We start from the raw sequence: 27,323 nt of genomic DNA, 5'->3' as shown, positions 1-27,323 counted from the left end.
GTGTCTCCCATATGTTCAGAAAGCAATACTAAGAATTGTATTTCCTTTGTCAAAGCCCCAGCTAAAAACCACTCCACCCGCTATAGTTTTTGCCTGTGTGATTCTGAGGGAACTATTTCCTCCGGGGCTGAGTTCTGCAGTGCTGGTGCTCCGGGGATAGAAGGCCTAAAGTGTCCCAATGTATAAGACACATGAGGAACAGGAATGAGAAGTACAGTAGTTGGGCTGAATGCAATAATAATAATAATAATAATAATAATAATAATAATAAGTTAAAAACTCAACTCCATCCTCCCTAAACTCTGATCCTCTATGCCTACATTTCAAGGGCAGATGAGCATAGTGGTTAAAAACACTGGCTCTGGAATCAGACAGAACTACCTTTGTCCCCTTACCCCTCAGAGTTCATAGTTCCCTCATTTGCAAAACGAACAATGATTGTACCCACCCCTAAGTGAGGAGGCACTCCAACTTGCATGATGGTAATTGTGGAGTAGAATCTACATCTCAGGCTTACCTGATTCTCTCCCTCCCCACTGCCACCACCCTGGTCCAATCACTTTCATTTGTCCTTGGATTCCTCCAGTGGCCTACTCTTGCTGTCTACTCTTTACTCCCTGCAACAGTCTGAGTGATCTTTTGGAAATGTCAATGGGTCTGTGTCACTTCACTGCCCAGGACCTTTTAATGCCTTCCCACAACACTTAGAATAAATCTATGGCATGACAGGATGCCAGACCACCTCCCAATCTCCTGTCACTCTTCTCCAACTTGCCAAGCTGCAGTCTCACTGGCCAATTTCAATCTCTCTGATAGAGACACTCAGTCTGATCCCAGACCCCAATCAGGCCAGGCCTCCCACCTGCTCTGCTCCTCCTTTAACCCCTTCCTAGTGAGGTAGCCTCTGGTCCCCCATCAGACTTCAGCCTCTAGGCTCTTTCCTCTGAGAGGTTGGCCCTGACATCTGCCCTTAATCAAAGTTAGGTTTGTCCTGTTTTTCCTTTCAGGGCACTTAACACAATGAAAAGTCCATTCTTGCATATATATATTTGCGTGTGTGTGTGTTTTGTTGCTATCTTTCTCTTTGCACACCACTCCCTCATTAATCCGTATTCTTCTTAAAGGAAAAAACTGTCAATTTTAGTTACCTAAGGAGCAGCATAAAACCTAGAATAGAACAGAGAAGCTCAAATATTGGATTGATTGATTAACTTCATGAATGAGTATAACATATCGGGATGAGGGAATATAGCCCATGAAAGCAGATAAAGAGAACCAAGCTGACCCTCTGGGCAGTCACTCTGGATGGAAAGAGGAGGTCACTATCACCCTACCCCATACACCAAACCACTTCCCCCAAGCGAGGGCCACACCAGGCCAGAAATTTTTCCTTTGACTTAAGCACTGTCCCAAATAAAAATGTCTTAGAGAGAAGCCAGAGGAATTGAAGAATAGCATAAATAAGAACCGTCCCCTCTGTGCTGTGCCCCAAGGGACCCAGAGAACAGGCAGATTCGAAGAACAGGAGTGTAGAAGGAAGGACAGAATAGAACTAAAATGGGGGAATTAAGGAAGAGAAAACAAAATCAAGGGGCTGCTGGAGGTCACTTATCACTTATAAAAAACTTTAAGCAAAGGATGAAAATTGTTCCAACAGGTTCCTATCTCCCAGGCCATGTCACTGCATCATATAGTTTTCCCAAAATGAGACCCTTGGGCTCTGCTCTGCACCTGGGTGATGACAAAATAGTGCCTATGGTATGAGCCCACTTTAAATATATATGTGTGTCTGTATGTGAGTGTATATTATACATGTACATGTGTATTTGAAGTTCTGTGCAGAATTAAAAACGAATGAAGGTGGTTTTTATGAATTATCATGAAAAGAAGTCAACATTATATTGTGAACTGAGAAAAATAAGTTGCGAAATAGTATGTATGATATGGTCCAATTTCTGAGAGAAGAATGTGAGGGGGTGGGGGGAGTAAAGGGGAGGGAGAGGAGAGGGAGGGAAAGGGAGAGAGAGAGAGAGAGAAGATGTCATAAGCATGGTCCACACCCTCACATCATTCAAATCTCTGCCCAAAGTCACTGCCTTAGAAAGGCTTCCCTGGCCACCCAGAGCTCTCTAGCCCCTTATTCTGCATCCCTTTTCTTCCTAGCACTCCCCACATTATATTTTATATTGCTTTATCTTCTTCATTATTGTCTGACACACTAGAATACAAACCCCATGAGGACAGGACCTAAGACGTTTTCATTCACCTTTATATCCCCAGCAATCAGGACAGAGCCTAGTACCCTCTGGGCCCTCGGGAAAAAAGTTAATAAACGAATAGATACCTCAAAGCTGTACCCTATAGCAAGGGAAGTAGGAATGGGGAATGATGGAGGGTGTATATTTTATTTAAGTACATTTTCAGTCTTCTGCTTTGTATTGCATTCTTACTTTCCCACTGAAAAATGAAAACTCAACTGTCAGCGGGAGAAGGTCTTCCCTTAGACCAGTGTTTCCCAAACTTCTCTCATGATGAGAATCACCTGGTGGAGTTGTTAAAATACAGATTCCTGAATCACAACTAAGAAGTGCTAAACTAGAGTTTTTGGGAACATTTAGGTAAAATTGTATTTTGGGAACATATAGGTAAAATTGTATACTTAGTGCTCTGTCTTAGAGCACTAGTTAAGTATACAATTTTACCTATATGTTCCCAAAAATTCTAGTTTAGCACCTCTTAGTTGGGATTCAGGAATCTGTATTTTAACAACTCCACCAGGTGATTCTTATCATGAGAGAAGTTTGGGAAACACTGCCTTAGACTGAGCTGACATGGACACCACCCCTCCCTCTCTCCCCCCCCCACCCCCCACCCCCACCCCGGTAGCTCCCTAATTCTAACCCTAACGCCAAGCAAAGACCTGTCCTTCTTCCCATGGCTGTTCCCTGCCCTGGAGAGTCCTCTGAGCTCTGAGCTGAACCTCCCCTGGTTTCTCCCATAGAACTCAGAAGAACCCAGAAAGGTGGGCACCGACCTCCACAAGACAGGCATCAGCAAGGACTGCTGAAAAGAGCACAGATTCCTTTACGCGTAAGGCAGAAGAGGACTCAGAATGAAACACTACAGCGTGTAGGGACAACAAATGCAAGAGCATTGCAAAGGAAAAGTTGCCGCGGTAGTGAAAGAACTCACAGTAATCATTATATCCTCATTACTGTGTGATGGATGGGTCTTCATCGAGTCAAAAAGGTGTTTCTCCGGCTCCTACTTGTGTGGCAGGCACCGTGCCAGGCTCAGACCCGGTATTGGCTCCCTAGCGCAGACATCTATCGTGTGGGAGGGCTTGGAGGTGCCTAATTTGTTTTGTCACAGGGCAGGACTCCCACTATTTCACGTCCCTTCTCAACCTGCGACCCAACTGGCAGGAGAGCAATGTGGCCTGTCACTGGAGTGGGTACCCAGCACCTGATGCCACAAGTACACTGAGGACTCAAAACAGCAGCCCTTTCCCCAGCAGGCTGGTGCGTCTCCTGGACAATTCCGCACACCGAGGGAAAGGCAAACTTATGAGTCTCTTCCATAGCAGCCTGACACAGGTGGTGTATCTCCAGTGAGCTGACACGCAGCTCCATCAATCACAGCAAGAAATGGCTAGAGGTCTCCTCGTCATGGGACCGGCAGATCCTCATCTTAGGAACACACGGTCTTTTTCTGATAAGTAGAGGCTCTCTCAACCAGAGAAAAACACCGTATCAATCTCTAAGCTTTGCAATAAAAAGTAAAATGTCTTGCTTATTTAGCCAAAGCGGCTGGAGAAGGAGGTAGAGGAATTACTCGAAGAGTCTGATTAATGGTTGTGAGGATAAGTTCATTCTTTCCCTCAGTTTACATACGTTGTCAAGTTTTCCCATTCTCTTTAAAAAAAAAAAATTTTTTTTTAAAAGACTTGCTCCATCTTGTTTCTTGAGTTAGTTTCTTTTCTGTCCAGCCCTTTCCTTGCCAGAATCTCCATCAGTTCTTGCCACCTTAACCCCATAAAGACTGGCTTCGTTCACCAGTGAAGCTTTTTGCTGTTTTTCTGTCTTCATATCCACGTGGAGCCTCCTAGCACTTACATGGATGGCCGACGTCTTTGAAACACCCTCCTTTTCTTTCTTAGTCTTGGATGCTCAGGTTCTTTCCCTTGATTCTTGAACACACCCTCCCTCCTTGCTAATGTGTGATTATTCCCCAAGAATGCATCCAAGGACCCTTTGCTCTCTTTTCTCCCACCCTTGTCAACCCCTTATAAGCCCATAGCTTCAACTCTCACCTTTGGGAAGAGACCTCTGAAGTGGGTTGTCTTTCACCCTCTCTTCCCAGCTCCAGGCCACAGAGCCACCCACCTTTAGAGAAATCCTACCTGCACCACCAACAAATGAAACAAATGGACCCAAACACTTTCTTCATGCATCCTCTAAAATCCTTGTCCTAGCTCACCCTCTTCCCCATGTCTGAGGCTACTACCTGCCTACAAGTATGTTCTGTCTTCTCTGAATAGCCACAATCCTTTGCCTCAGCTCTGACCACAGTCAACTCTTTCTACAGAGCAGTCTGATACTCTGCCCACAAGTCTCATCCAATCTGTCAGCTCTCCTACTACAGTACTCAATCCTTTTGGGCTCAGCATTTCACATTCCACAGTGCTTTGCACACAGTAGGGGCTAAAAGAATGAATGAAAACATCCTTAACCACCACACCTAGACTGAACAAAGTACTGTACATTATGAAATAGAGTGGGGGAGAATGGAGCATACACACACACACACACACACACACACACACACACACACTAGTAGTCCATCACACAATATTGTGTGCAGTAGGCCACGTGCCGCTTCTGCGAGAGCCAGCAGAAACCGCAGCGTACCACCAGAAACCACGCTGCTTCTATAGGAGACAGGAGGGACCCACATTCATTCCACGGGAGCCAGGAGGAACTCGCACTGCTTCTGCAGAGGCAGGCCCGCCATTGCTTCTCCAGGCCTGCGCTCAGTCGCAGCAGCTGCAGGCCAGCCTCTGTCCCTGTCCATGTCTGCTCCAGCTCTGAGGGACCAGCCTAAGCCGGGCACAGCAACAAAGCAAGCATTTCACTAGGCCGCTCATGCTGCCCACTCTCAGGAGCCGCCCCCTGGAACTGGGGGACTTGAGCAGGGCTGAGAGAACTGGGCACCACCATCTTTGTGACGGAGTGATGGTTAATTTGCATATTGCCCTTTTATTATATAGGATATCCTATATAATAAAAACTTAATATGCTAAGTGTCCAGTCATCCAGTTGTTCGTTCAACCAATCAAAGGGTAATATATGCTAATGGTATGCTAAGGCCATTTAACCACTCTCTATGACATGCATTGACCACCAGAGGGCAGACAGTCAACCAGTTGACCAGTGGCTATGACGTACACTGACCACCAGGGGGAAGATGCTCTGACCAGCAGGTGAGCTTGCTGCTGGAGTACAGCCAATCAGGCCTGAGTGAGATGGACCAGACATGCCCTGGAGCCCTCCCACAGTCCCTCCCCAGCTACCCTACTTCCCACATCCCTCCCCAGCTCCAATCAAGCACCAGTGGGGTCCATCAGCCTGGCCTGAGCCCTCTTGCAATCCGGGACTCCTCGGGGGATGTCAGAGAGCTGGTTTTGGCTCGATCCCACAGGCCAGGCCAAGGGATGCTTCACTTCCTTCCAAGTTCTCTTATCAATCTTTCACTCTGAACAACTATGTGCCAGGTATCTAGCTAGACACTGGATATTGCTGCTATGGCTTCGACTACTACTCCTGCTTATATTAATATTAATACTAATACTACTGCCACTGCTCTAAACACTAACAATAGACATTCAGTACTTTCTATATGGTAGGCACAATGATAAGCATTTATAGGTTATAGCATTTAATTTTAACCACTCTCTATGAGATAATACTTTTCACCCATTTCACACATGGAACAACTGAGCCACAGAGGAAAACTGAGTAATTTCCCTGCTTGCAAGTCCTTAGTCCAGCAAGGAACACAGGCCACGGACCCTCAGTTACAATGCCCTGCGTGCTTTGAGAGAAAAGCATAGGATAGAATAAGAATGCCTAACAAGGGGATACAATTCAGGACAAGGACTGGGGAGGCTTTCCTGAAGAAATCACGCTGAAGTGGGGATCTGAAGGGGAAATCGGAATAAGCCAGCAAAAGAGAAAGAAGAAGAGGCCTGATCAAGGCAGAGGCTGACCCTGAGAACTAAGCCACGGCCCCACAGAAAGCCAGGCACTGATCATGGAAAAAGATCGCTCGCCTCCACAGAGCACTCAGCCTGGGAAACCATTCTGTGACCTGGAAGGAGAGAAAACCTGCTTCAACTGAACTTCCTGGGAGGTTGGGAGCTGGTTTAACTACCAAGTATAGTTTCTGTTTTCCGTTCACATGTAAATACAGAATGTTGAGATGCACTTAAAATCAAATCTCTTATGGATGCAAATCTATGATATATAGATATTAGGTGGCCTATTGGTTGAGATCAGCTTTAAAAAAAAAAAAATCCTTCATGGGGCCACATTATTTTAAGGCTTTAACCACCAGGTATTAGCAAAATGTAATGACAGATTCTAATTTACCAAAGATGTAGAAAGGCTCCCAAAATTCCACAGAAAGAGCTCTATGCCACTACCCTACGCCACCAAGTCAACAAGGTTTTCTCTCAAAGAGTAGCAATCATTGTAATCCAACGGTGGCAAGTCCTTTAGTCAGCTCACACCACGGAGTTATCCTCACAACAAAACAAAATGGATTTCTTAAATTTGTAGCCACCTGAGACAAAACTTCCTTCTTTCCTCTTACCTCATTTCTTTTCTATCTTTCTTTCCTTTTTTTTTTTCTTTTTCACCTTTTCCACAACAAAACAGAACCATCCCAAACCCTTTCCTGTCGATGTAAATTCTGTCTCCTTTACCATCGCTCCAACGTACTATAAATATACAGTTTTCATGACATAAACGCAAAGTTTTATTGTGCCGTTAGCCTTGATAGAAAGCACAGCAGAAAGTTGCTTAGAAATTAAATATCTAAAACATGCTATTTTAGAATCCAGGGCCCTCACTATTTCATGTCTGCAATGGAGAAATTTCATCTTGGGGAGAGCAAGCTGTCTTTCACACCATATGGCTAATGGTGGTGCATAGCAATTAGCCAGGCTGATTAATGGTGAACAGACTCTAATTTTATGCTTATAATTGAGACTGCATTTGCACCCCTGGTGCAAATTCAGCACATCCCAACTTCCACTTACAACAGGCAAGAAATCAAGAGAAATAGGATGGTATGGAAAGCGAGATTTTTTTTTTTCCTAAAGCCCCCTAAAGAGCATCTGATTTGCAATTTAAAAGACTGTTAGCCACACAATAGATGACAGGTTTGTGTAATAGGGTCATGGCGGCCTGGTAAACAAACAGTACCCCTCACACATCTATAGGCAGCCAGAAAAACCGTCATCTGTAACATTAACAGGATGGCGTTTTGAATATGGCTTTTCCCTCTCAGCCATGCAGTACAAAACATCATCATTTGCCTTCCGTGGCTTGAGAATTTTATTTTTGCTATTTTTATGTTTCTGAAAAATAGAAAGAACACCAGCAGTAAAGCACAGCAACCAGCATAATAAAATACCTTGGACCAATGAATTTTAAGAACAAGAAAAATATAAACTGCATTAATAGAGGGTAGGCTTGTGTGTGAAAGGCATAATATATCTTTAAGTATTTCAAGAACAGAATTATTTCTAGCAGAGTCCAAACATGGGCAGATCTGAGATGCAAATCTATGATATATAGATATTAGGTGGCCTATTGGTTGAGATCCATCTTCCTGTCTGTCTCCTATTTTGCTAGAATCACATGTAATAGAACACTGAAAATTCATTCTAATAACATGCTAATTGTGGGAAGCTAAAATACAGTCTGAAAAATGGTAATACAAAGGAGGTCATTTTTTTAAGGCTTTTCAAAATGATTTTACTCATTTAATTATGTAAAGTGCAATTCAGCTTTAATCATACAATTATTGTATGCAGTACAATGCTGATTTTTGCCTTCTAAGAAATTTATGACCATATTTTTAGATTTTGCTACTGGCTTAAAGTTAGAGAAAGGCAACCTGTTTTTGGAATAATTAACAAGGTTTACAAATCACTGAAGTTAAAACTTGTGAAACTCCTATATATTTTATAATAATATATTAGAAGTATGTTTTTTTTAAAAGGAAACGAAAAAAGGGAAATTTTCAGACATATACATAGTTCTAGATAAAGAAGTTAATATTTGAGATTTCAGTAAGTAAATATGTTTATACATTAAGCCCTTCTAATGTATTTCCAACTAGAGCAGTGGTCGGCAAACTCATTAGTCAACAGAGCCAAACATCAACAGTACAACAATTGAAATTTCTTTTGAGAGCCAAATTTTTTAAACTTAAACTTCTTCTAACGCCACTTCTTCAAAATAGACTAGCCCAGGCTGTGGTATTTTGTGGAAGAGCCACACTCAAGGGGCCAAAGAGCCGCATGTGGCTCGAGAGCCACAGTTTGCCGACCACTAAACTAGTGTTTTAATACTGAGTTCAGTACACAGCAAATAAAGCCCACTCATGCTGAAGCCCTAACAGGATTGGTCAGTAATAGTCAGGGGCCAAGCCTGCATGAGCCCAGCCTGAATGGCTAACAAAGCAATTAGTAGCCTTTCTCTGATGCACAGTGGCACCTTCATGCTTCATCCAATTACTCAGAATATGCTGGGAGCCAAGGACCACTGTTACTTTATGAAGAATAAGAATCCTAAACTGCAAGTTAAAAAGTGTTCATTCTCTGGTCTGCTTTCCCACATGTGGAGGTCTGGCTGAGACCAGGGAACTGAATGTGGTCTAGGGGCCTGTTTTCAAATGTGGATTCAGTCAGATAACAGGCAAAAATAAAGACCCTCATTTGCAAGTGATATGAATTCTTATAGCTTTCAGGGATTCCTCTTTGCTATCCTTCCGAAAGCTCACCAGCCCTCAGAAATATTAGCTACACTGTCATAGTTACACACTGGGTAACTAAGATTAAGAGATCAGAGTCTGGGGCCGGGGGGGGGGGGGTGTTGAATGAAAGAAAATCCACGCTCAGTTTAAGGAGGAATGCTACCTATGTATGGACGTTCTATTTTTAAGTGGAAGAATTAAGAGAGGGAACCACTGTATACCTTAAGTCTTATCAAGCGGAGGCTTCTGTTGACATCAATAGAACTCTTACTCATTTTACTAGCAATGTGGTTGAGTGCATATATTAGCACTAAAAGCGTTATATTGTATTTTATTCGATTGAAAGGAAGAAGGGGAGGGTACTGCTTTGTGCCCATTAACAGTGCAGATATCAACATGGAAATGTATAACTTACAGGATGAACTCTGATAAATAATTGAGAACCACTCTGATGCCTGACAATTTAGTGCCAAATACTCAAGTCCATGGGTTCTTTTTAGATTGTCTGAAGATTAAATATATACCCCCAGAATAAACCTGAGTTCACCTAGATTGGAGACACAAATTCATCTTCTCTTTGCTAATTAAAGGGAGAGAACAAGGTATTTCTTACCTGCACATGATCTCGTGTGTGAGCAAGACTCGGCACATTTCTGGGTTCTTGTCTTGGCCTTCATACACTATGGCCTATAAAAAAAAAAAAGAAGAAGAAGAAGAAAGGCAGAATTTGAGTTAAGAATGGAAACAGGTAGCAGAGAACAAATCATCACAGTTGAGTTCTTGACCACTTCTCCACTGCTGCAGGCCCAGACGTTTTCAGGAGCTAAGGCCTCTCTGGGCTGTTTCAAGATACTTTGTTAAGGATCAACCCAAACTGAGTGGAAGCGGTCATGTTTCTCTGTGGCCTCACTATGACACACATCTCTGCATCCGTGTGTGAGATGGGTGTCTGTCAACAAGACAACCACAGTTCACCCTCAATTCAGAATAAAAGAAATCTAATCAACGACGACGAGGGGAACCCAGCCATTTTAGCAGATTGAGATACTATTGATTTAAAATATAGAAAAGTACACGGATTTGTATGTATTTCCCTCCTCATTTTACTACTTCCAGCCCCAGCATGTAGTGTTCCAGAGATGAGCCACAGAAAACAAGTGGAGGAGGTATTATCAATGAGTCCATTCTCTCACTGTCTTCTCTGAGATGATTCATCAATCAGGGAAAAGCCTTCTTCCCACCAGCAGGCGGAAAGCATGTGCTCTCCAGGGTGTACACCCACCCGTACAGTGATGTTCGTCAGCATATGTGTGGGCTTAAGCCACAGAGCCATCTCCCTAAACTAAGAAGAATTACATCTGATTCTCAAAATCTGGAGTCCCAAACCACCTCACCAGGCAAGATATTTGTCTGTTTTTAGTTATGTGTGTACAAACATTTTGCTTATGATCACTAGGAAGTTTCCCTAAGAACATGTTAATACCTGAGCCAAAGAAAAACTCACAGCTATTGGTAGAACAGTACTCTGCATTGGGATAAATTTTATTTATTTGTTTACTTATTTTAGTGGGTTTTTAAATCTTTATTGTTGAGATTATTGCAGATGTCCTTCCCCCCCCCCCCCCATTAACCCTCTCTACCCAGTTCCTATCCCACCCCAGGCCTTCGCCACTCTATTGCCTGTGTCCATAGGTAATGCATATATACATATAATATCTTTGTTTAATCTCTTCCCACTCCCCACCCTCCTTTCCTCTGAGAATCATCAGTCTGTTCCATTTCCATGCTTCTGATTCCATTTTATTCTCCAGTTTATTTTATTCATTAGATTTCTTAGTTTATTTTGGTTTTTAGATTCAATTGTTGATAGGTATGTATTTGCCATTTTGTTGTTTCTATTTTTATCATTTTCTTTTTACTCTTCTTCCTCTTCTTAAAGAATACTCTTCAATATTTCATATAATACTGCTTTGGTGGTGATGAACTCCTTTAGCTTTTTCTTGTCTGTGAAGCTCTTTATCTGACCTTCATGATAGCTTGTTGGGTAGAGTAATCTTGGTGTAGGTCCTTGCTATTCATTACTTTGAATATTTCTTACCACTCCCTTATGGCCTGCACAGTTTGTTGAGAAATCAGCTGACAGTCGTATGGGCATTCCCTTGTAAGTAACTAACTGCTTTTCTCTTGCTGCTTTTAAGATTCTCTCTTTGTCGTTAGCACTTGGTCTTTTAATTATGATGTGTCTTGCTGTGGTCCTCTTTGGGTTCCTCTTGTTTGGGACTCTGTGTGCTTCCTGGACTTGTAAGTCTATTTCTTTTATCAGGTAGGGGAAATTTTCTATCATTATTTCTTTAAAAACATTTTCAATATCTTGCTCTCTCTCTTCTTCTGGCACCCCCATAATGCAAATGTTGATACACTTGAAGTTTTCCCTGAGGCTCCTTATACTATCTTCATATTTTTAGATCCTTTTCTCTTTCTGCTTTCTTGGTTGGGTGTTCTTTGCTTTCTCATATTTCAAATCATTTACTTGTTTATCAGAATCTTCTACTCTACTGTTGAATCCCTGTATATTATTCTTTATTTCAGTCAGTTATGCTTAATTTATGACTGGTCCTTTTTCATTTTGGGAGGAGGTTTCTAGAAAATTCTTGAGTAACCTTATAATTGTGATTTTGAATTCTATATCCAATAGTTTTATTTCTTCCATTTATTTCATTTGTGAAATGTTTCTTTGTCTCTGCATTTTGGCTGCTTCCCTATGTTTGTTTCTATGTATTGGGTAGCGGGGCTATGTCTCCTTGAGTTGGTAGAGTGACCTTATGTAATAGGTATTCTATTGGTCCCAGTGGCCCAACCTTTCCAGTCACCTGAGCTGGGCACTCTAAGTGCACCCCTTTGTGGGCTGTGAGCACAGTCTTGTTGTTATTGAGACTTGATTGCTATTGGTGTCACTGGGAGGAATTGACCTCCAGGGCAATTGGCTGTGAGGACCAGCTGCCACTGCAGTAGGAGAGCTGCTATGCAAGAGACACCCCTAGGGAGAAGGGCTTGCTTCAGTGGGGCTTTGGTGCTCACTGAGTCTGCCCCTTGAGTGTGTCGCTTATGGATGTATAGGTTGTAATCTGGTATGGCCTGACACTGACCACTGGGTACACTGGCTCTTGGGTCTCCAGGGAGGTGCAAAGTCAGCCACTGCCTGGGGCCACCCAGCAGGAGCTACAAAGAAATCTGAAGATTCCTCCTCTTTGTATCAGATTTAGAAGTGCCCAGATGAGGCCCACCTATAAAGCAAGGCCTGGGAAAGGACAGGCTAGTCACATGCAAAAGCCACTGCACACAGCTTGGGTGGGGTTGTAAGCTGGATGAGATGGGGTCTTAGGGAATCACAGAAATAGCTGCAATGGGGAGGTCCCAGCATAGGAACCATGATCCCTACAAGCACCTCTGGCTGGGACAAAGCCACCCCCAAGTTCCTGCCCCAATGCCAGACAATCCAGTTCCTCCTTATATGTGTCTGTGTTGCCCAAAGCCTTACCCTAGTGCTGGAGCTCAGAGGAAGTGGGGCCTCGTAAGTTCAGTTCATGGTTTTTAAGAAGAATAGCTGGGTCTCCAGCAGCCTCTGTGTCACTGCACCCCAATCTACACTGATTTTTACAGCCTATAGGTCTTACTGCCCATAAGGACTTCATTTCTCAGCTTTGGGACTCTGGGCAGGGGTTCTGGTTGAGGGCTTAGACTCCTTGCTCCCCTGGGCAGCCTCCACAGAGACAATTAAAAAAGCACCACACAGGGTCTCGGGCCAGCCCATTTTGAGCCTCTGCACCTCCTACCAGTCTCAGTATGCTTTCTTCTTTACTTCTCTAGTTGTAGGACTTCCATTCAGCCAGCTTTCCAGCTGTTCTGGATGATAGTTGCTCTGTATTTTAGTTGTAATTTTGACATGGTTGTGGGAGGCAGTGAGTACAGACATTTACCAATGCCCCCATCTTCCTTTTCTCCACACTGGGATACATTTAATTTAACACTGTATCACTGCATAATACAGCTTCAAATTGTTAATAAAATTACTTTTGCACATTCACCTAACCCTCAATTGCTTGGTGATAAAACTACTTAAATTACCCAGGAACTATACTTATTTGGTACATACAGACGCTACAAAATTAACTTATAGTTCGTTGGCTCTAATGTGCTTTGTTGATGAACCCAGGACTTCTAGAGCCTGTAAATGATGAGGGAAACTTAAGACACTGTGGGTGGGGACCCATGAGCAAGCTCTGGTTAAGATATCTAACTCCAACACAAAACAAAAATAGCAACAAATTTAAAAATTACAAAAGCATGTGCACAGAAAGAAAACATTTCCCTACCATTGGCCCATCAAAATGATTTTTTTATGGTTAGCCTATCATTCTTTAAGGTTTTATTTTGACATAATTTTAGACTTACAGAAAAGTTGCAAAGACATATAAGTTCAACATACTCTTTACCCAGATTCTTCAAATATTTACATTTTACTAAATTTGCTTTATTCTTTCCTATTCTTCCCTGAACCATTTATTAGTAAACTGCAGACACACCCTAAATACTTCAGCTATTATTTCCTTAAAACAAGGAATTAGCTTACATAACCACAATACAATGATCTGAATCAGAAAATCAACATTAATACAATCATCTAATCTACGGACCTTAATTGAGATTCATCTACTACCCAATAATGTCCTAACAGACAAACAAAAACAAAAAACAAAAACACCATATTCCAATACTAATTATTGCATTCAGTTGTTATGTCTCCAATATGGGAATATCTTAACCAGAGCATTGTTGAAGAATACAGGCCAGTTCTTTTGTAGAACATCCTCAATTTGGGTTTGTCTGATGTCTCCTCAGACTTAGACTAAGTTATATAATTAAGGGCCAGAATAACACAGACATGGTGCTGAGTTCTAAGTGTATCAAATCTCACTGTCAACTAATTGCACTACTGGCAGTAAACTCTGGCCATTTGGTTAAGGTGGTGCCTGTTGTCCAACAGAGATAATCAGCCAGGCTTCCACACCTTATGTAATTCACAACTATCTTTTGGGAGAAATATCTAGATTATGCTAATATTCCATTATCCCTCACTCTTCATCCATGATTTCCTGTATTCTTAAAGGAACTTTTCAAATACCCAAGAAGTTGCTTTACTCAAAAAAAAAAAAAAAAAAATGCATTATGTGAACTGAAAATGTTTTGTGAACCAAAAAATTATATCTGCCTGCTTTATTTTCTGCAATCACAGCTGGAGAACCAGGGAAACACTGTAAATAACTGATTAGATCTCATACACGATGCTAAAAAATTCATAATCACACATTTCTATAAAATCCTATTATCACTACATTCTGTATGTTCTCTTAATAGCCCTGATAACCTCTGTGTCAATTTCAGTTTTTTGTCGTGCTAAACTAGTAACTTGGTAAATAAATTCATAGGTATTGATGGTGTTTTCCCTACTGCAAAAAAAAAAAAAAAAATTATTTTTTTGTTCTTTTGGGGAGGAGGGAGTATCCGTTACATCAGGCCTTCTTGTTTTGATTATTTCTGGATGACATGTATTATTTTTACTACGGCTGCCAGTTTCATTAAAATCAGTGGGCCCATCATGATATTCAGTTAAAGATATGCTGCAAAAATGCACATGTCACCCCCAAACAGTCAATAACCCATGGACTCCCAGGAACCCCATGTTTTCATCTCTGGTGAGGAAGCATCATTTGCTGAAGTTCCAGGGTCTCTGTAATACATCTCTACCAAATGCCAAACTGCCACTTGGTCTCTGGCAACAGAATCCAAAGGGAGACTCTTTCTCCAAATCAAGCATAGAAAAAATGAAAGCATGAGTTTGGATTTGCTCAGAAGTTGTTAGGAACTCTGGGGAGAAACGAAGCATGAAGTTTCTGCTGTTCCCCTTCCTGGGGGCCTCAACAGAACAATATTTTTCAGCACCTAAATGCAGAGAAAGAAGCGCTTTGCTGCTTCTGTGACTTCTGAAATAAAAGCAAGTGAAACAAGGAGCCTTTTCACTGTCCCGTGAGGAGAGCTCAAATCCTTTGACTAGAGTAAACTGGAACCTCCGTGTAACAGCTAGGGAGTGGAACTCAGTCAAAGACGGATTCACCTCCAACCTCACCAAAGCGGTTTTTTGTTACTAACAAAACACACACACACACACACACACACACACACACACACACACACTATTATATAAAAGGTATGGGCCAGGAAATCAACAGTCTAATGAGATCCAACATAAGGAAACATGATAAATTCATGTTGGCGAATATCCCTAAGGCAGATTGTCAAAAATAAGACAGACTTTTAAAAATGCCACCAAGTTCTCCCTCCAGCCTGTACACACAACTGGCAGCCACACGTTAACTCTACCATCTACAGTCACAGTACACACGCCAAGACTGGTTCACAGTTTAGCAAACCCAGACTTCAAGCCTAAAAGGAAAGGGATCCTTTAACACCAATTTCGGAAGAAGTTCCTGCTTTTCTTCCTCATTTAAATGTGTGTCTCTGTGGGGTGTGAGTAAAGCTCATTGAGGCTGGATCAGCTGGGAGATCACAGAAGCATATAAACAGCATTGACTATTTTAAGTGAAACCATTTTAATAGACAGCTGGTTTAGGGCCCAAACAATAGAACACCAAGAAGAAGGCTTATTTTCATCCTCCATAGTAAATCATGCGTCTGCTCCCTGTGAGGAAGGTAGTCTGCTGTGAGAGCAACAAAGACAACAGTGGTTTAAATAAATCAATGTGTTTACCAGGAGTAAGGATGGGAGGTCTGTCACAGAGATGGGCAGGCAGGGAAGAAAAGACATAGAAAAATATATTCTTTAAATAAGTGGATGGATGGTAAAGCAAGTTGAAATTTTAAGCAAGGAAACAAAAAAATACAGTATCAGGTAGGACACAATGTGTATATTAATCCTACCAATGGCAAGTAAATGCCTTAAGATGGCAGGAATGCTTGTTCAGGAAGAAAAGTTGAAGAATAAACAGAGTTAACTTCATTGCAACTTTAAAAACCTGGAGAAATTGACAAACAAGTTGTCAAAATGACATAACTGGAGATTTCTTTTTCTGTAACTGGAGATTTATTTTTCTGATAGACTAGCCTCCCGTTTTTTAATGTCCTCCTCTGTTAAGCAGAAAGAAAATATGCAATTATTTTTAATACTTTATTAACTTTCATATTGAGAGGTTTGTTTTTTTCTCCCAGAATAATGTTTTCTAATTAACAAAATTGAAGAAAAAAATAGGAATTGTTAAACTTTCACATCCTTATGCAACAAGGCAGAAGGTTTACCATGAAAGGATAAAATGCCATCAATTTCAAATGCTCAATTATAAATTAACCTACAGCATCTTTGCAAAGAAATAATCAATCAATAGTGAAAATCTGCTTTGGTTGCCACTGTTTTTAGAAGGCATCTTGTGAAGTGTGATTCATCCTGCTTTTCTAAAATATCACTGGGTTTTAAAAGTTAATTGAAACTTACTGTGGATAAAGACCACACAGTAAAACAAAAAAATACATGGTGAACATACACTCCAGGATCACACTTCAATAGAATGCCAAAGGAAATACAGAGAATTATGCATGGCCTTCTTTGTTTATTTTTCTAATAGTTTTAACTCTTTGTATTCCTTGACAAAAGAAAGAGGGTGAGGAGAATATTTTGACTTTGGTTCATCAAAATCCTAAAGGGTTTTAGAAACAAAATGTTTGTATTAGTCGTTTTGGTTTACAACCAAATAATAGGAGATTTGTCGTCATTAGTTTTTTGGGGGGAAGGTAGATAAGTTATCTATAACTAACAAAAATGCCTAATTTTCCATTTAAACCAAAGAGTAAACTTGAATATATGTTACTGTATTTTTCCCCGTACAAAATAAAAGGCCAAACCTAATGTGTCATGTAAAATAATCAGTTCATTAAAAAAAGAGTTCATGAATATACAAAGTATCTCCTTCAAGCAGAATTGAAGTGTCCTCTAAACAGACTGTCATTAAGGCTTTGGTAGCAAATGATCAAGAATTGAAACTAATCAAAAATAATACTAACACCTACAATATCAGCAAACTGTGATATGAATCATTATATTTGACCACCAAGTTCCACTGCTTGTCATTTAAAAAAAAAAAAAAAAAGTGCTAGCTAATGTAATCCTAGAAATTTCCAGAAGGTTAGTTAGAAATTAACCTGAGCCAAAGAAAACACTACACATCTGACATTTCATAAACAATTGTGTCAAACAGCCTTCCAACATTAATAGTATGATAAAATGAAAAATTATTTTGCTTCAATTAGCAGCTTGGCTACTGGTGAACAAGTTACAAAGATGTAATTTCAGCTCAGCAGCTAAACAGGCCGTTTTCAGGACTGAATTAGGAAAGTTGCAAAGGAATGATATCATATTCAGTATGCTGTTTAGTTACATCACAGCCCTGAATAAAAAGAGAATGTGTACCAAAAGCAGTTGGCTTTAGAATACATCTTTTATGTCTCAAAAAAAAAAAAAAAAAAACTAAAATCCCTTCCATTATACAAACGCCAAGATAAAAACTGAAGCATTCTAACAACCCCATATTATAAAAAAAAAAAGATATTTCACTCATATGATAACTACATTTACATCTATATTAGTGGATTCAACTGCCTTTGTCAACCCAATGGGATAATAATAGTAATAATAGTAATAGTAATAATAATAATAATAATAGCAGCAGCTAATTTATTAAGCACTTAATGCGTGCCCATCACTATACTAAGCATTTCACATGTATGAGTTCATATAATTCTCACAACAAAGCTCCGGGGTAGGTGCCCCTTTATTTCCATTAATTTAATTCCAAATGCTTACATATTCTAATTACTAACTAAGACCAAATTATTCTTGTTCAACAACTATATAAACAATTCACCAATATCCAAACCCTCCTTCTTGCCCCTCAGCAATGTACGTAAAGGCAAAAGAACAGTCTATCGGTGTAGTCATACAAGTTCTAGAAATGCATCACTACTAATATGTTCGTTTTTAATGCTGTTCAAACATTCACATGGAAACAGCTCTAGCGTAAATATCCCCGAACAAATGGCTGTATATTATCCAGGAGGGAGCAGTTGGACCGCCAGACTGGGGAAGTACTAGGCCATCTGGCTCCGGCAATCTCTCCAAAACCATCAGCTTTGTTTTCACCCCCAGACTCCAAACAACACATTTTCCACTGTGATGAGTTTACATTTTCCCAAACACAGGTCCTGATCATGCATAAAAATTCCAAACTTCTTCATTCCTCCATGTGCAAAGAAATTTAAATCACCTGCATTTTTTTACGTTTTACCAAAGAAGAGAGAAAGCTGCTGAAATATGGCTCCTGACTATAATCTTGCCCTGTGCTTTTTGTTTGTTTCCCCAAATGTATGAAAGACCCTCTCTCCTGACCTAGTGAATTCCTTTGGAACTTATTGATATACTAAAAATGTGTTTATCTACCAATGAAGAACCACGAACTGAAAGGGTTGTTAATCAAATCTACGTAGCTGTGGCAGGATATAATGAAACAATCAATAAGGAAAAATGCACTTGCATCAATAACTTAAAGTACCAGGAACATCAAAACAGATATATAAAGATTAGTTGGGAAAAGAAATATGACAGCATTTCTGATTATTGTTCCTTGCACCACCCACTGTGCTGGGACCTTTTAGGAGTTCCCTCACCACATCACCTACCTTCAACCATACATTCAAGGATTATGTGGCCATTATTTTCCCCTTTCCAAAAAAAAACAAAAAATTTTTGTTTGGGTGCAGGGAGAGTTTTGTTTTTGTTTTTGATAACTTTATGGACTTTGGTACTCTTTTTTTTAATTATTAAAATGTCACTTTTTTTAAAGCAAGATATCAGGAGGAAAGATAAGTTAAAGGCTTTTTTTTTTTTTTTAAACTATTGAAAGATAAATAACTCAGTGAAGCCATCACAGAACAGAATCCAATTTCAAATACTACAGGAAAACCTGAAAGGAAGCAGATTCAACCTCAGTCCGCCCCACCGGGTTCACTTGAGCTTCTGCATTAGATCCTGTTTCTGGATTCAACAGCCATAAAGTTCTGAATTCTACAGGCGTTTTTTGCAATGCTCACTAATGGAATACCAAAAACAGCAATGACACAAAAACAACCTATTTTTAGTCCAGCTAAACTTGGTTTTGAACAACCCTTCCCAAAAAGCAAGCCTCTTATTTTCTAGTTGGTGGGTGAATTTTTAAAATATCCTTATATCCTCTGTGTTTTGTACGAGAGGCAGAGGGATAGGGGGCTCGGGTCCTTACACATTCACTCCTAATGAAGCTTCGTCTTTCCGGGAGAGTCTCAAAAGTAAGTCATTACCCAAAAAGAGTGTCATGAGACCCTTTGAAAAGGTGTGAAATACTGTGTGTCATACCAACATATCTTGGTCAAGTACATTTCTGTTTGATCTTCATGATTCTAACTCCACCCAAGATCAGGGACATTCTATAAAAATGTGGAGTTCACTGCTAGTTTTGGATTCTGCTTGCCAAAGATTCCCTTTGAATTTTAACCCCATCTTGTGAGGCAAAGATATGATATCGCACACACAACGCTGTATCTCAGGTCTGAAAAAATAAGCCAGCAGCTAAGGGGAGACTTGAACTGTGGCTACATATGCTCTCTGAAACGTATGATGCTATTAGAACTCATCACAGCACTGACAAATATTCCAGTCTGCATTCTAAGTATCAAAATCTTGAGTCTATCTAGAAGAATTTAAGGGGGGGGTTGAAGTAGGGGTTAACCATTTATTTAGTCAGCTTTAGCTTTACTTCTGATTGAATGGGTTACCACATATTTAACTAAAATAAAAAATTTAAGCATTTTTTTTATCAGACTTGGTAATTACTTATCATAGAATAATTCAAGCTAAATGAGACCCCCTGTTTTACTCATCAAGGCTAAAATATAATAATTATGTCACAGCTAAGGAAAGTTATGCTTCTTCAAACTGATTTGCTTTTTAAAGACTATTGTGTTAATTGCGTACCCAAGAAGCTAACCTACTTCCCAAACTCTTACAGCACATAATCAACGAACATGCAGCCGGAGAATGGGCAAGGATTGCCTTTCAAAGTGAAAGCTACATAGAAGGCACTAGGAAATTACTATGAAAGCAAACAGGTATGACTCAAAGGAAAAAAAAAAATCTCTTTTTCTTGATATTTTTAGACTAAATTCAGAGAATTATTTAAACCTTTTCTCAGGTCACTCCTCACCAAAATATAGAATTGTATACATTTGTAATTTTAACTTCCAGTGAGATGTCATATTATGGCAAATGACTTTCTCATACCTGCTATTATTAAAAATAAACTGTATCTTGTTCTAGTCCACACACACACAACTGGTAGAATTTATGATAACCAAGAGGTCAAAGGATGCCTTAAGCTATAGTTTTTCTTAAGCTCTGTGACCTTGTTAGTAAAATGATATTCAATGCATTGCTTTATAAAAATCATGAAATTGCTTTATAAAAATATAAGAGTATTCTCCCATCATATGAAAGTGTGTAAAGTCAGTTCATTTCATAATAGGAAAATTGATTTTTGGTGGCACTTTTTGTGTAAGGGGTCTAATATAAAGTTTTGAGAGAAGTTAATCACTTAAAACATATCCTAATTTTGTGCTCCCTTCAACTGTTGCTTTCATAGTGCTGTATATAATTTAATATTTAAGCTGTCAATGTTGCACGAGCAGACAGGCCTTATATACTAATATGTGGAGATTTTTTATCTTTCAAAAAGTAAATTCTAACGAATACATATGGAATACATATTAGAGTTCATATTTTCCCCACCCCCTCCCATCTTTTCTTTCCTGGGATGAGAATGGCAGGAAAGAATAATCAAGGTATCAAAGACAATATTTTTTAAAAATCACTTAAGACATTTTAATTTTAATATCATGAAAAAAACAACTGTGATTGAAATTAGGCTTTTGTGTTTCTGCTTAGCAGGGGAAAATTAACAAAATATAATATATCCAATTAAAAGGGAATTCTCCTATATAATAATAAAAACCATTAAAAAAAAAAAAAGACCAAGACTAAAAGTATAAATACGGATTTACTCTGAACAATCAACCAAGAAATGACTAGATCTTTAAGAAAGTCCAGTTTTTTGCAAATACTTGAAATAGGTTTCAATAGATATTTGTTATCTTAAAAATATATTTCATACCCTCCTTTTCTACTTGGTTCAAAATGAAATATGAGGTAATAATCAAAATTAGCTGTTATTAAGTGTATTCTTGCCGATAGAGTTTAAAACTTACAACAGCTTAATGGTGTGCATTTTGTACAACATATTTAAGCCATGCTTATCTAAAAACAAATTTTAAATATGTATATATACACCTTAATTTGAAACCTTCCAAACCAATATCAATGAAAGAAGATCACCTCCCTTATTTCAAAGGAAATCTTTTTAAATCACAATCAAGCAAGTAAGTTTTAGCCCTCCTACTAAATTGGTAGTTGGTACACAATGGATAACTTTTCTCTTTGTTCTGATTTCTTTCCCTCACCCAATAAACCTGTCTTCTTTTTTTTTTTCTGTGACTAAGTTCTCCAACTACCTAACCAGCTACTACTTAATTCTGAAACTAAACTTTTTCTTAAAATTTAAAAGAATAGGGGGGAGGAGGAGCTCCTGAGCCTCATTAAAACGTCAGGCCTCTTTTCTGACTGGGCTCATAATTGTATCTTTTAAACCATAACTCAACCTTAATGTATACTGCTTGACTCCATGCCTGTTGGGGAGCTTAAGAAAATGCCGTCCATGTACCTTTAAGACCACAAGCTCACTCATGCTGCCTGGCTTCTTGCCAAACTTAGAGGCAAAAAGCAGGAGGATTTTTGCAAAATATCCTCTAACAATTGTCGCTCCCTCTTCCAGCACACCACCACCACCTCCTTTTAAAAAACCTGTGACATGGATCATCTGTGTTCTCAGCCCTCCTCACCACTCCTGGAGAAGCTGCCTTTGCCCCCAGCCGCTCCCTCTACCCCAGGCCCAAGAGGTGTGGGTTTTACACATCTGGCCCACTCCTCACCAATTCCCTGGGACACCTTGCGCGCCCCCTGGAGCACCCGGCGGGGTCAAGCAAAGTTGAGCCATATTCTCCCTACTCAGCAGCCCCCGGTCCTAAGGTCTGAGTTGCCCTTAGGAGCCTTCGAGCCACCTTCCCCACGCGGCGGCGGGCACAAGTGCCAGAATGCACAGGCACTAGGAAGGCAGCGCTGAGAGCTGTGTCTGCGGCCGGCCCTGACGCTGAGAGTTCGAGTCCCAGCCCTCCAGCTTGGGAGCAGCCAGCTTCTGGACTCCCCTATATGTTGCTGCCCTACAGTCGTACCCCTGCGGCGCGAAATGCAGAAACTTACTTGTTTTGTCATGGAATCAATGAGGCGCACGTAGAAATCCTGCTCCGTCCTTATCCCTGGGGGAGCGAGGGAGGGGAACAAGGAGAATTAAGTGAGAGGGGGCCTGCGCGAAAACCAACAAACACACAAACAAGCACACAAAGCATGGGACGCCGAGGCCAGGACCCCGTTCCCCAGGGTGCAGAGAGGGGCCTCGGGCCTAGCCCTAGCTAGCCAGCCCCCCCAGCCCGCAGCAGGCAACGGGGCCGGGTCCCACCTGGCCACTCCGCCTTCCCAGGGAGCCCTCTGCGCCCTCCTGCCCCCGGGGGCCAACCAGAGACTTGGGGCCTGGCGTCTGGGCTGAGCTGAAGGCACCGGCCTTATGAGAGGGGAGGGAGGGGAAAGCGGCCCATCGAGGGCCGAGGAGCCACACCTGGCCCCAGGTAAGCTCAGGCCCCGGCTGCCTGTCCACGGGCCGCTCAGGGCTTCTCAGGTGCAGCCTCTTCGGGCGAAACGCAGGTGAAGGAGCACGAGTCCCACCGGCGCTCTCCTCCCTGCAGCCCTGCAGCTCCCCGCGCCCTCCACCCGCGCCCTCCACCCGCGCCCCGGCCCCAGGTGCGGAGCCTCACCATTGCTGTAGAGGAGCTGCAGCCGGTAGTGGATCCCGTTGTTGGTCTTTTCGCTGTTGGCTTCCTGGGTCGCATCAGGACGCACAGACACAAGAGACGCAGGAGAGAGGTCGGCGTGAGCTCGTGGCCTGACTTCGAGGCCACTCTCCCCTCCGGGCCCCCTGACCGGCGGGGAGTCCGGACAGGCCGGGAACAGCACACATTGCGGCCAACTGGGGGGGACCCTTCTGCCGGCGCCCCTCCACAACCCGACCCTGACTGCTCCCTCTTCCCTACCAGAAAATTCCGTGGGGGCACGCACAGGCGATCCCCATCCCCTGGGGCTCGGGCCTGGGCCAGCGGAGGCAGGAGCCGCGCGGGGTGGCGCCGGGGGTGGAGGGCGCGTTCCTCCCGGGGAGCCCCGGAGGGTGAAGCCGGGCTCGCCTCTCTCCGACTCTGGGGGGCTACGCGCACACTCTTTTGTTTTATTTTATTATTTTATTTTTTGGAGCAGAACCTCCCGGACCAGGAGCCGGGGTTCGCCCAGGACGGGAAGACCCTGTGCACGGTGTCAGGAGCGCTTTGCACGGGCGGCTGCGGGAGGAGCGCGCCCCCGGGCGCCTGGGCCTGCTCCCCCGCCGGGCGAGGCGCGGGGCGCGGCGCCCACTTACTTTCTCCTTCTCCACGAAGCCCACGAAGGCGGTCCTCTCGATCTCCACGGGCTGGCCCTGCCGGTCGTAGAGGGCCAGGACGAAGTGGAAGAAGTTGGACTTCCGCAGGTTGGAGGGCGGCTGCTTCTCGAAGTGAGCCCGGGCCAGACCCACCCCGCTGCGGCCAAAGAGGCAGAGTTAGACGGCTACACGGGACACCCACCCGCGACCCCTGGTCGCCCCCCAAAAACGCCCGTGGGGGGCGCCCTCCACGCAGCCGCCCCGTTCCCACCCGACGGCGGGATCGGCGTGTTCTCGCGCGTCCTGGCCTCCACGCGGAGCACGGGGCGCCCCCTCCCCTCCCCAACTCGCGGGAGCGCCGCGAAAGTTTGGTTTGCGTTTCGCGCAGCAGGGAAGGCACGGGCTCCGGCCCGGCGCGCGGCGTGGGGAGCCTGGAGCGTGGCCGTGGAGGAGGCGAACCCGTGTCCGCGGAACGGAGCAGCTCACTGACAGCTCAGCGGGAGGGGGCATGGGGATCGGTCCCGCCGCCCCCTCGAGTCTCTCCCGTCTCTGCTCCGTGGGCTGGTGCGGAGGGATGGGGAGCAGGCTCAGCTGCTCGCTGCGGGAACCATCCTCCGGGAAACCTCGGGCTCCCCTGCAGGCGCGGGCGCCCGGCCGCGGGAAGCCACAGGCCCCCGCCCGCCCCATAAAGCGCGGAGGAAAGGGGTCTAAGGATGGAACGCAGAGCTGTCATGGTGGAAAGGGGAGCTGGGGTGTTTTGTGTTTGGTGTTGTTGTTGTTTTTAAATCAAAAAAAGACCTGTCCTGACAAACTTTCCCGTTCCGCAGAAATCCTCACACTCTTTGCAGAAACCCTAAGGACCAGGGCTCACGGCTGAGGGCGCCCACCCTGGGGCTAGAGGCTGGGGCGCCCGGGGAGCGGGGCGGCGGCCACTGACAGCTTGACCTGCCCCACACCAGCGCGCTCCCACACACACACACAAACACACACGTGTCACAAACACACACTTTCACTTCAAGCCCAGTTATCCAACTCACTCTCACTGCCTACCACCCCCATCTTTGTACACAGTGGGGATGGAAACAGTGTTAACGACACTTGTCCGCAGCCCAGAGAAAATAAGGATGATGTAATTAGTCATCTTCCTTCTTCCCCTTCCGCCCTCGCTGGGTCCGATAAGGCCTGGGGCCGCCAGGTCTCCCACTCCCTGAAGCCCAGCTGGCGGTGGCCTGGAGGGGTGGGGGGCAATGACCATTTCTCACTTGGGACCAGGAGTCCCCAGAAAGAGTGCCGAGGGCGCCCAGGGAAGTTCCCCCTGTCAACCTCCAAGGGCAGTGCCCGAAGGCAACACAACCCAGCATCCCAGAGGCCGAGAGTGGGACAGGGGCTAGAGGGGCCATGGAGACAGACAGGGTGGGGAAGACTTCCAGGAGACGTCAGAATTAAAGTTGGGAGTTGCTGTTCTCCCGAGTGGACTGAGAAACACTGATAGGGGGAATAAGAGAAGATTCTGGGGCAAAATGAACACAGAAAAGAAGAGAAAAAAAGAGGGTCAGGGATGAAGAATGAGGGGGAGGAGTGAAGAAAGAAGAGGAAAGAGAGGAAGGGAGGGAAGAAGGGGAAAAAAAGGGAGGGAAGTAAAAAAGGAGGGAGAAAGGAAGGAAGGGAGAAAAGAAGGAAGGAAAAGGGAAGGAAGGAGGGAGGAAGAAGAGAGGGAGGGAGGAAAGGAATGAAGAGAAAGAGAAGGAAAGTTTTAAAATGAGGGAAGGCAAAAAGGCAGAAGGAAAGGAAGGAATGAGAAAGAAATGAAAGGAAGGAAGGAAGGAAGGAAGGAAGGAAAGAAGGAAGGAAGGAAAGAAGGAAGGGAGGAAGGAAGGAAGGAAGGAAGAAAGAAAGAGAAAGAAAGAAAGAAAGAAAGAAAGAAAGAAAGAAAGAAAGAAAGAAAAAGAAAGAAAGAAGAAAGAAAAGAAAGCAGACATAAAAACACAGATATCCAACATCAAGCTGCTGAGACTCTCTCGCCTCTTCTGGCTTAAAACAAAATGAAAACAGCCGCAGACCCGGCAGGGGAAAGTGCCGGCAAAGCGTGGGCTCCTCGCGGGAGCTCCCGGCCCTCCGGCCTCAGGCGACTCAGGCAGCGCGGCCCCGGAGCGCGGAGCCCGGAGGCGAGCGGAGCGGCGGCCGCACGGCTGCGGCCAGGCCCCGGGCGGCCGCCGCCGCCACCGCCTCCCGGCTCCCCGCTCCCGGCTCGCCGCCCCGGCCGCGTCCCCGAGCGGTACCCACCTCTGCGCCGCCGTGTTGGCGTCCAGCACCCCGGCGCCCTGCATCCACGTCCGCACCGCGTTCATGCCGCTGCCCAGCGGCTCTTCCTTCATGCTGCTTCCACTCCGTTGGATGCTTTCCTGAATCCCAAACATGAAAACAACCTTTTCTTGTGGAAAATCTCCTCCCCCTTGAAAATATTAAAAAAAAAAAAAAAAAAAAAAAAAAAAGGAAAGAAAAAAACGCCAGCCAGAGATTTTTTAAAGACGGTGAACTCGCGTTGGAAGATCAAGGCGGGCTAGAAAGCAAATTTTTAAAAAATGTAAACCGTCGCTCAAAACTGAGCGATAACCCGGAAAAAAAAAAGGCAGAAAAAAAGAAGGGAAAATCCAACGAAAAGACCAAAAAAATGAGATGTATGCTTGGCTGTTGGGGGTTGTTTGGTTGGTTAATTTTTGGTTTGGGTGCTTTTTTTTTTTTTTGCTTTTTTTTTTTTGCTTTTTTTTTTTTTTTTTTTTGTAATGATCACAGGCCGGTGGAGGGCAGGAGGGGCTGGAGTTTCCTTTTGCAGAGGTACCCTTCACTTGAAGAAGCAGGAAGAAAAAAAAAAAAAGCCCTGATGGCAATTTAAGAAACAATAGACTCAACTCGCGCTGCCGGCTTTGCTACTTCAAGTGTCATTTTCCACAACCAGGCAAGTTTTTTTTCCTCTTTCTTTTTTTTTCCCTCCTTCTCTCCCAACCAAAGATGTTTCTTTCCTTCAGTGCGTATAGATGAGGAGGACGCTGGTTGCCGTAGACAGATACACCAGAGAGGGAGATTGGGATGGGGGGGAAGGGGGGAGAAAGAGGGAGAGAGGAAGGGGGGGAGGGAGAGAGAGAGAGAAGGAGAGGAGAGGGAGAAAGAGAGAGGGGTGGACCCTGCTGGATGGAGATTCTGTTTTCTCCTCGCTAAAATAGAAGTGATTTGCAGGCTTTCCCTATGGAATCCAGTTTGACTCTCCCCAGAGCTAAACACAGGCACACTAACCCCAAAGGGAGGAGGCGGGGCCCGCGCCTCCCAGGCCCGCCCCTTCATTTGCATAACGTCATTCTTCCGCCTCGCCGCAGCCAATCGCGGCTCGGGAGCCCGCAGGCTCGCAGTGCGGGACCACGCCCCCTCATTAACATCCCTCTCGCGCCGGCTCCCGGGAGCCGGCCAAAGTTCCTCGCAAAGTGGCGGGCGGGCGAAGGA

General features: G+C 43.6%; 1 protein-coding gene across 4 annotated transcripts in view; it reads right to left on the bottom strand.

Moving 5' to 3' along the window:
• The window catches only part of EBF1 (EBF transcription factor 1), a 386,949-nt gene extending 359,838 nt beyond the window's left edge, over positions 1-27,111 (bottom strand). For 2 of the 4 annotated variants that reach the window (XM_084884648.1, XM_084884651.1), the window contains exons 1-5: positions 26,112-27,110; positions 23,829-23,985; positions 23,179-23,242; positions 22,571-22,626; positions 9,659-9,732 (exon numbers count right to left, since the gene is read on the bottom strand). In XM_084884648.1, coding sequence (XP_084740774.1) covers positions 9,659-9,732; positions 22,571-22,626; positions 23,179-23,242; positions 23,829-23,985; positions 26,112-26,245 — 485 coding nt within the window. In that variant the 5' untranslated portion in view covers positions 26,246-27,110. Of the gene's footprint in view, positions 1-9,658; positions 9,733-22,570; positions 22,627-23,178; positions 23,243-23,828; positions 23,986-26,111 lie in introns of all 4 variants that reach the window. The other 2 variants (XM_084884650.1, XM_084884649.1) reach the window with 2 other exon arrangements.
• Between the last annotated feature and the right edge of the window lie 212 nt (positions 27,112-27,323).

The sequence above is a fragment of the Pipistrellus hanaki genome, assembly GCF_964339955.1.
Source record: "Pipistrellus hanaki genome assembly, chromosome: 5".
Classification (NCBI taxonomy): Eukaryota; Metazoa; Chordata; class Mammalia; order Chiroptera; family Vespertilionidae; genus Pipistrellus; species Pipistrellus hanaki.
This window is presented reverse-complemented; position numbering and strand designations above follow the sequence as displayed.